The sequence below is a fragment of the Jatropha curcas genome, chromosome 2 (assembly GCF_041381405.1).
Source record: "Jatropha curcas cultivar XTBG-Jc1 chromosome 2, XTBG_Jcur_1.0, whole genome shotgun sequence".
NCBI classification, from domain to species: Eukaryota; Viridiplantae; Streptophyta; class Magnoliopsida; order Malpighiales; family Euphorbiaceae; genus Jatropha; species Jatropha curcas.
Window position 1 is genome coordinate 26949043 of NC_143152.1, and position 10793 is coordinate 26959835.

Here is a 10793-nt window from a genome sequence, read left to right on the forward strand (position 1 = left end):
AAGTTGAAAAAAAAAATTAATTATCAAATAGAGGAAAATGATATAAAAAGTATATTATATTATTCTTTACCCTGATCGATGATTTTGAGTTCATAGATATGTATTATTTGAACATCCTAAAACTAGCATTAATTATTAGATTGTTGTATATGAAATTCATGCATTTTTTAAGTTATAACCGATTAAAGTTATATCACGTATTTTATAAATTTACCGTGTTATAATAAATTATGTTTTTATAGATCTTAAATTTTTATTACAAGTGTTGGGAGAGTTTAATCTTAATGTTTCTGATGTAAAACGAGAAGGGATAAAAATTAATCAGAAATAAATATCAATTTAGCTTTTGAATTTATTCAACTAGATCAAAAAAAAGTTAAATTTGACCTTTTAAGTCAATTTTATCCTTGAATTTATTTGAAATGATTAAAAGATCAATTTTAATATTTTGGAACAATTTAGCATTTGATTCTTCCTTATACTTAAAAAAGTGAGAATCCTTATATAGATTTTATTAAAACTGCAGTTGGACTTGAGTTGTATAATTTATTAAAAAAAAAGTAATTAAATATAAAATGGAACAAAATCATGCATGAAGTATGTTATACTTTTAGATACCTTTTAGGACCTATTACCTATAATAAGCAGTAATAAAGAATTATATTTTTTTATTTTGACTAATGATTTTAAATTCATAAATATGTGTTAATTTCAACATTTTTAAAATGACCTTTTATTGCTGAATTATTGCACATGAAAACCATGTATTTTTCATACTGAACAGATTAAACTTATATTATCTATTTTCTAAATTTACCATGTTAGAAGAAAGTTTTATTTGACTTTCCTATTAAATTGAATGATCAGAATAACTTTAAAAACTGAATTAGTCTAAAAGGTCAAATTCGATATTTTTGAATTGTTTAACAAATTCAAGGGGGGTTAAATTAATTTAAAAAGTCAATTTCAATTTTTTTTTATCCTATTAGATAAGTTTCAAGGTAAAATTATTTTTTTACTTAAAATCAATCATGTTAAATTAAATCAATTTAATTATTTATAAAAATTAAAATAAATTTAGAAGCTAAATTGGTCTAAAAATATTAAACATAATATTTTCAATCATTTTAAATAAATTTTAAAAGTTAAAATAGTCTAAAAGGATAAATCTAACTTCTTGATCGGGCTAAATAAATTCAAGGGTGAGATTAGCGTTTATTCCGAAAAAACGAAATAAAGGTGATGACAGATAAGATGGGGAAGTTTTATAAATGGTTAGCTACGCTAGACAAGCATTATGGCAAGCCCGAAAGTTAATACTACTTAAAGCCCAGAACTGTAGAGTCTATGGGCCTCTTGAGCCCATTATTTTGTAAACTATGGATCCCAATTACACAGACAAATAAACTGAAGCACCCAGTTCGCGTGTAAAGTCAAAGAAATTGTAAACAAACAAACAATCCTATTGGTCAATTGGCGTGGAATTACTCTAATTCGGCACGTATGCCCAACGGCCTTTTGCGGTTGAACCCGAAGCATCTAGAATTTCCCCTCCACCGCGAAACTATTAATGCGCCCCGCTTCAATTCAGTCTTGCTCTCGCTGCTCGCTCGCTAGCTAGCCTCCTGCTGCTTCTCGAAACCAACCATAGATTTTACAAATTTCGCATTTCCCCATTGTAACACAATCTTGTTACGATTGCTGATTAAAAAAAATGAACAGGCATTTTACCTTGTCGATAACTGTTGTTTTGTTTCTGGTTCTGTTAACGGGAGACGCCAAAACTATTGATCCTTACAAGGTAAGTTGAATTGGTTGTATTCTGATATTTCTTTTCCGACAATGAAGTGAGCTTCCTTCGAATTCTCGTGAGTTCAGAATTCGGGTCTGCATATTTGTTCGGATAAGATTATGCTGCTCATTGTTTATCACTTTACTTTCGCTGGATTTTGGGATCAATTTGTAGCAGATATGTTTCAGTCGGAGTTAAAATTAACAATTTAAAGGGGGAATTTCTGAATTTTATATTTTTAATAGGTACAATTCTCGGTTTTGAAAGTACAGTCCAAGCTGATCGACTTATTGGCTTTTTCCTGAAATTTGAAGTGTTTACCTGGTGCAAAGTGAGGGTTTATTATTATTATTATTATTTTATTATATATATATATATATATATATATATTTGTGAATGAAGAAATCTTGCAAAAGAACTGGGGATAATTAAGCGGATGTAGCTATTTTTGATTTGATGAACTTTGAAATTATCAGTAAGTCGGTATTTGGGATAATGTATTGGGCAGTAACTAACAACATGAATTTGTAAAAACTAAAATTTGATGTCTTTTTAACTATTTGGGCATAAAATCAAAATTAGCTACTTGGATGCGTCATTGTAAACTTTCACATCTTTCGGCATATTTTCTAGGAAGAGTCTGCTTTCCACAGGCTTTTACTGATGCTAGTTGCACCAAGCAATGACCCCTTCTGTGAAACTCTTGAATAGTAACAATATAAAAAAGGACAAAGAAAATTTCAAAATATTAGTATTCCTGTAATCCAACATAGTTTCTTATAAAACCATAGTCCATTTCATTCCTTTTTAGTTTTTTTTTTATTTGATTTTTCTGAATTTTGTTCAAGACGTTTATGGAGATCATTTATTCATGCCAGGTTCTTGGAGTTGAGCGAAATGCAAGTCAACGTGAAATACAGAAAGCTTTCCACAAGTACATTCTCCCTTCAATTTCTGCTCTTATTTCAAGAACTTTGAGATTGTTGTTCTTTAAATTTTTAAATCTAGATTCTTTGTATTCTAGATGCATTTATTTTGAAAGTGAGTATGCTTGTTTTACTTTCTTTTCGTATGGCTTTAGTGTTTTAGCCTGGAAGCTAACCCGTGTGTTAAATTCCGGGGGCCTGAACACGGATATGGGGGTCAGTATTTGGGTTGGGCATTTCCTTGAGTGGATTAAGCCATTCTTAGTGTTAATACCTGCCGATATGTCCTATGTTGGCTTGGTGTGTTGAAGGAGCAACCAATGCAGTATATAATGGGATTACTGAAGAAGGAAATAGCCATTCTGCTGCTGATTCAGGGAGAGATGACATTTTTATGTTCTCTGAGAACTGCGGGGATGATATCTTGAATATCGAGATATTTGAATTTTCTTTTATATTGCTTGTTTTCTTGTTCTAACATTTGTTTGAGGTATGATAGACAATTCAAAGTATTTTGCGTGGACATTGGTTTAAATACAAGGTTTATGTGTGGAAATTTTGTGTTTTAAATTTATATTGGATCATCTTGAATTATTTCTTGTCATCCTTGTTTAAACATGAACTGCATCATGTCTGTACCATATACATGAATTTGCATACACAGAAAGCACACAAAAATGCCACCCTCTGACCCACCCGTTTATTTATTTATTTTGCATGTTGTGCTTTTCAATTCTAATTGTTGTTGCTGTTGTATTATGCTTCCTAATTTTAATTGCTAATCCTGGGCCAAATTATCTTTTTGTAGGCTTTCTCTTCAATATCATCCTGACAAGAATAAAAATAAGGGTGCTCAGGAGAAGTTTGCTGAGATTAATAATGGTAAGTGTCTTTATGCCTTGCTTGCTCATTTTTCTTGCTGAAGCAGTATTCCCATATGCAATGTGTATTGGTTTTTGTTTAATAATGTTTCAGTTATTTTCCGTGTGTGATTTCTTGATCTTGCTTGACAAGTTACAACACTAAACTAAATTCTTGAGGAAGGTCTTCTGGCCATGAGAAGATCAAATTGTTATTTCATAAATCACTCAGTGGATTGATGAAAACAGGATTCTTAGTATATTATCCCCTTCATAATTGTTATCCTCTTCTTGTTATAATGTCGAGTAATTGAGCTCTATTCATGTTTTATCAGCTTATGAGATTCTATCAGATGAGGAGAAAAGGAAAAATTATGATCTATATGGAGATGAGAAGGGTAATCCTGGATTTGATGCTGGCCATCCTGGGGACCAGGGTGGATATACATATTTTACAACCGGTGGGCAGGGGCAAAATCGGTTTAAATTCAGACCAGATGAATGGTCAAACATGGGAGGGCAGGGAGGTTCCCAATCATTCTCATTTTCCTTTGGTGGTCCCAGTGCCCAGAATTCATTTGGTTTTGGCCTGAATGATATTTTCTCCAATTTTTTTGGAGGTGATACTGGTGGGGGTCCTTTTGGTAGTTTCAGTGGTTCTGCTAGGTCTCAGTCTAGTTTCCAATCTGGCTCAAGAAGCTCCCCTAAGAATATGAAGCCCGTAAACTCTAAGGTGTTTAAGAAAGAGATTGCTGACCAAGGGATGACTTGGCTGTTGTTATCTTACACTCCCTCTTTGAGGGGCAGCAATTACCATGAATCTGTCATGCAAGAGGTTGCTGATTCATTGCAAGGAGCTCTAAAGGTACTTGTACACTTGTTGCTCTGCGTCATGTTATTTTCTATTGATCATTTCACATGCTCATGATGTTCCTTTTCTCTTACAGGTAGGAAGCATAAACTGTGAAGCTGAAAAGTCTTTTTGCACTGAACTAGGCATACATCCCCGCCGCGTTCCAAGAGTGTTTTTGTATTCGTACAAAGCAGGTGATAAGGGTTCTTTGGTGGAGTACACAGATGATTTGGTAGCTAGAAATTTGAAAACTTTCTGCCAAGATCATTTGCCAAGGTTTTCTAGGCGTATCGATGTGAAATACTTTCAGTCTTCCTCTGGTAGCAGGGAACAATTACCCAAAGTATTGCTCCTTTCCACCAAAAAGGATACACCTGTTATCTGGCGTGTCCTTAGTGGGCTATATCATAAACGCTTCATTTTCAATGATGCAGAGGTATGTTATTGCTAGCTCATCAACTTAATTTATGAATTAAAATTTTTCCATTTTACCTTTCGGGATGACAGATTGAAGATGTTCTGGTTTGCTTTATAGTGATTTAAAATATGCATCTGAATATGCTAGAAAGTTGTTAGTTTTTGACAGTACAGTCTTAGATTGTCAAACTTTGATACAAAGGGAATCCTGTTTTTGTCTTTACTAGAAAGCTCCATGTTATTGATTTGCTAGTATCAAACTAAATATTTCTAATGTGGACCTTTACCGATTAATTTACTGGTGTACTTTAGGCAAAGTTAGCAGACGTTTTCCTTTTATAGGAAAAAGGATGCTTTATAATATATTCTGAGAATAGGTGCGGTGTTTTTATTTAGGTTCATGGTGTTACTGATCCAATAGTAAAGACGGTGGGAGTTGATGCACTTCCAGCTATAGTTGGATGGCTATCAAATGGAGAAAAATATGTCCTAAAAGCAGGGATTTCTGTGAAAGATTTGCAATCCGCAATTCATGATCTAAGTTCCTTGCTAGAAGATTTTGATAAACAGAACAAGAAGGCAGCGCCTAATCAAGCCAGAGAGCAGGATGATCCTGTTGAGAAGCAACTACCTTTGCTAACGGGGTTGAATTTTGATGCTTTATGTGGAGAAAAAATCCCTGTTTGCATTATTGGTGCTTTCAGATCTTCAAAAGCAAGGGAGAAGATAAAATCCATCTTATCTACGGTAAGAAATTTCAAGTGGATATATTTTGCTTTTTATGGAAGAAAAAGCAGGTTTTAGAGCCTGTTTTTACCTGAAACATGGTAGAGGAATATATCTTTTTCATTTTTATTCCCCATGCCTCTTTATTCTACACTTCTCTGCTATTTTATAATGATAAACGTTTTAGTTAGTTAATGTAAAAGGCAATTGGAAACTAATAAAAGTGAAAAACTAAATTTATTTATGATGTGACTCCGACAACCCTAAAATATTTTTTGAAGCTAATGGAGTGGAATGGGATGATTTAATTTCTGTGACAAAATTGCTAGAAGAAATTTCATTCTTTGTTTTGTTAATCAAGTCTATATATTTAATGTTTTAATTCTTGAGAATACCCTTTTCATGTTACGAAGACATATTTCCCACATTGTGAGCTGGTTTTGCAAGCTTGGAGTTGAAATGATAATTCAGTGTCATTATGTTGATAAAATATCAGCAAGAGGGACAGTTCTAAAGTGCATGTTTTTATTTTCCATTGGGGTTGAGCTGCCTAATTCAAAAGTTAATTTAGTTTTTCTGAGAGGAATATTTGGGGGGAAAAAAAAGATAATGGAAGTTGTTGTATGACTTACTCTATTGTTTGCTTCCTGATTTGTGCTTCTAGGTCTCTCAAAAATCATTTACAAGGCAACGGAACGCAGCGTCTGGCTCTAGGGATTCCATTTCCTATGCTCTCTTAGATGCTAACAGGCAGCCAGCATTTTTAAATGCATTTGAAAAATCCGGATTCAAATCATCAGATAAGTTATTGTTAGCCTACAAACCTCGAAAGGGGAAGTTTGCGGCTTTAGCAGGTGATATAAGTGTAGAACAAGTGGAGAGATTTATTAGCTCTGTTCTTAATGGAGATGTACAATTTACCAAGTTAAGACAGAAGCCATTGGTCAAATGAGACAGCTTATTAAAAAATAAATAAATAAATAAATAATCCTGTGTTTGATCTGATGTGCATAGCGGAAAAATGTGAAAAAACCATGATTACTTGGTCTTGTTAAGAGCAGAGAGATATAAAAACTCAGCGGTCAGCCCTTACGATGCTGGCGATGAAGATGCTAATACTATTACTCGGATCATTTGTCACACGGCAAAAGTGCAGTTTACAAGAGTGCAATGCGTGGAATATAGATGGGAAAATATTGTTGTCTTGGAGAATGGTTTTGGTAGTATTATTAGGAATATAAATTTTAAATTGTAATTAATTTTTTTTCTTGTTAATATATAACTATTATATTCTTAATATTCCATTGTTTTTGGACTACGCCTACTCTGATCCTTGGTCTGATATATTTAGGACTTGAAATTTCTTCACCGGAATTTACAAATCTACCCATTCTGTTTTCGAGTTTTAACTGTGAAAGACTGTATCATAGTTTGAACAAAAAATGCAAATGAAGTGTTTGCTTGTACAAATTAAAGTTTAATTACCGTGTTAGACTCAATTACTATAATTAAGTCAATATGGTAGAAATTTCTTGAAAATAATGTATCCGTTTTTTGCTTTTTCCAACTCTATTTGTCTTTCTTAGATGAATGGAGGGGTATAAATGTGAAATGCCTTTTTGCCAGGGTCCAGCTTGCCTTTCTTGGGATTTTGTCTCAGCCGTGACTGTCATGTCTTATTTCTACTGGCATATGAAAATCAGCCGTCACGGTGATTGACTTTGATCCTGATTCGTAGACCACCTCCAAGTCAATTAAGTGGTGACATCGGTGAGGCACCTGATACCCGTGTAAGAAAGCAATTAAATTTTGTCCACAGAGAAAATGCTTTGATTTGACTTACTGCTGTCTCTTCCTAGAAATGAAATTTGATTTCTTTTTAGCAAAAAAAGATTTCCAAAAAATTCAAATTTCATTTCTAGGAAAAAAAGAGTTCCATAAAATAGAATTAAAAAAATTACTAGTTAAAAAAAATGTTTTAATTTATGCTGGGAGAATGAAAATAATAAAGCAATAGGTTTTATACTTGCTTAGACCAATCCATTACTCTATTTATAATTTATAAATCAAATAAATGATATCAATAATTTTTTTTAAAAAATATTCTAATTTTATCATAGATACTTTGTTTCAATAAAAATCTTTTAACTTCATTAGTTTTTTCTTAAAGTTATCTCATCGTCTGGAAAAAAAAAAAAATCTATAAATAACTAAGGAGGCATTTATTTTCGTTTTATTTATTTTTTCCGGCCGTGAAAATGAATGAAGTGTTGTGGGATCCCTCCAACACGTGGGACCCACACAAGTTTAAAGAAAGAAAAAAAAAATAAAGCAACAAACATGTTTTGTTTTGGTCAGTCAAAGAAGACTGCGAAAGAAAGAAAAAAAGAAGAAGAAAAAAGGAAAATGTGTTCGCATGTTTTTTTTAAGAAAAAAATTTTTCGACAAAGATGGCTTGAAGGCGGTGGATGCGTTGATTACGCGTCTTTCATTGCAGCTCACAATGTACAAAAACAAAAGAATAGAAATACATAGAGTGTATAGAATTTTAGAAAAGAGTTCCTAAAATCGGGATTAAGAGAAAATAATGAGGATTATAATTTTTAGGGTGTTTTTAGAAAACACTTAGAGTACCACTATTTTTGTAATTTCTTTTGTACCTACTAATTTTAGTGGAAGAATTATTCGGAGTTTTTGTCCCGTGGATGTAGCCCATAACAGTTGAAGAGTGACCACGTAAATCTCGGTGTCCTTATTTTTCATCTGACATTTACGGTAATTATTTAATTTTTACCGTAATCATTATTTCTGGTAGATTCGATCATCAATATCCAATACGTAATTATTGGAGCATGTTTTCGTGGGCCCCACTCGGGATCAGTTATAATCCCAACAACTGGTATCAGAGCTTTTAGTTGGTAAATTCTGCCATTTTTCTACAAAGTTACTATTCATATGAACAGTGAATTTTGTGAATAGTAAAATTTTATCAAATACAGAATTCAACATGGCTAATGACTGGGCAATGATCAAATTGACGGATTCGAATTATTCAATGTGAAAATCCAGAATGGAGGACTACCTCAATTGCAAATATCTGTACGATCCAATTGAAGGTGACAGTGCAAAACCAGAAGAAATGAAAGAAAGGCAGTGGGAGAAATTAAAAAGCAGACATTGGGTACAATACGCCAATGGATAGATGCTAGCCTGTACAACCACGTGAGAAATGAAAAAGATCCCCAAGTTCTCTGGAAGATATTAGAGAATATGTACGAGGCTACAAACGCTCAAGGTAAAGTGTTCGTCATTCGTAAAGTCATGAACTTAAAGCTGTCAGAGGGACGATCAATTACACAACACCTGAATGATTTTGAAACTGAGTTAGCAGTTAGCGGTATGTCATTAGATGACGAGATGCAAACATGCCTACTGTTGGGATCTCTACCGGATAGTTGGGATACGTTTGTGGTATCATTAAGTAATTTAGCTCCAAATGGTGTGGTAACAATGTCTATGGTAAAGAATAGACTACTCAATGAAGAACTACGAAGAAGAGATGTTGCAAGTACCAGTTCACAAGCCTTTGTCACAGAAATAGGGGCCAGAGCAAGAGTAGAGGTCGAGGGCATGTAAAGTCAGGTGGTAAATCCAAGTCTAGAGAGATGAGAAAATGTTACCATTGCGGTAAGGAGGGTCATCTCAAAAGAAATTGTCATTTACTCAAACAGGAGTATGCAAACCGAAGACAGGAGAATGACAGAAATGCATCTGCTACAGTCTTAGCAGAAGATGGTGAGGTGACTTTAGTCACTCACGATGTAGATTGCTGTCATGTTGGAGATGCAGATACCGAGTGGATAGTAGACTCCGGTGCTTCATACCATTGTGTTCCAAAAAGGGATTACTTTTCCACTTATAAAGCAGGAGATTTTGGCACTATTATAATGGGAAATAATAGTGTCTCGCAAATGGTGGGAATCGGTGATGTCTGCATAAAAACAAGTGTCGGGTGCACATTAACACTAAAAAATGTGAGACATATTCCCTATCTTCGGTTGAACCTGTTGTCTGTCAGTGTACTGGACAAGGAAGGCTATCACCATCATACAGGTGACGGTAATTGAAAACTCACCAAAGGGTCTTTGGTGGTGGCGAGAAGAAAATTATGTTGCTCGCTGTATAAGACGCATGAAATAATATGTGCGGGTCAACTGAATACAGTTGCAGATGATGCTTCACCAAATTTATGGCATAGGCGGCTGGCGCACGTTAGTGAAAAAGGGTTGAATATGTTGGCTAAGGAATCCCTCATCCTATTAGCCAAAGGTAAAATAAACCCTTGTGATCATTGTTTATTTGGAAAGCAACATCGTGTCTCATTTTTGAAAAGCTCTAGACGGAGAGACAACAAGTTGGAGTTGGTACACTCTGATGTATGTGGTCCCATGGAGGTAGAATCACTTGGAGGAAGTAGTTATTTTCTTACCTTCATTGATGATTTCTCACGAAAAACATGGATGTATTTGTTGCGCACAAAAGATCAAGTATTCAAGCACTTTCAGCAACTTCATGCGATGGTGGAAAAAGAGACTGGAGTGGCATTGAAGTGTTTATGCACGGATAATGGTGGTGAATATATCTCTAAGGAGTTTAGAGATTATTATAGTCTACATGGTATCAGACATGAAAAGACAGTTCCTAGTACGCCTCAACACAACGACGTTGCTGAACGGATGAATCGCACCATTGTTGAAAGAGTCAGATCCATGCTTAAAATGGCCAACTTACCTAAGCCATTTTGGGGAGAAGTTGTCAATACTGCTGTCTACCTAATCAACCGACTACCTTCAACACCATTGGATTTTGATATCCCGGAGAAGGTCTGGACAGGTAGAAATATTTCATACTCTCACCTGAGGGTATTTGGCTGCAAGGCATTTATGCATGTTCCGAAGGAGCAGAGATCAAAGCTTGATGACAAGTCAGTTCCTTGCACTTTTGTTGGTTATGGAGACGAAGAGTTTGGCTATAGGTTATGGGACCCAGTGAAAAAGAAAGTTGTCCGGAGCCGAGACGTAGTATTTCACGAGAATGAGATCGTGGCAGATACAACTCGTGAAGAATCCATAAGTGATGATATTACACCACGAAGCATTCCTACAGATGATGCCACAGGAGGATGAATGCCAGAATCAGAATGAGAAGAAGAAGAAGAG

General features: G+C 34.5%; 1 protein-coding gene across 1 annotated transcript; it reads left to right on the forward strand.

Moving 5' to 3' along the window:
- The first annotated feature begins 1474 nt into the window (after positions 1 to 1474).
- Positions 1475 to 6871, forward strand: ATERDJ3A (DNAJ heat shock N-terminal domain-containing protein). Its single transcript, XM_089717756.1, has 7 exons — positions 1475 to 1801; positions 2671 to 2726; positions 3527 to 3600; positions 3914 to 4443; positions 4526 to 4867; positions 5245 to 5595; positions 6239 to 6871. Exons 1-7 carry the CDS (start codon positions 1715 to 1717, stop codon positions 6524 to 6526), a joined length of 1728 nt encoding a protein of 575 aa, XP_089573882.1. The 5' UTR covers positions 1475 to 1714; the 3' UTR covers positions 6527 to 6871.
- Positions 6872 to 10793: the final 3922 nt, after the last annotated feature.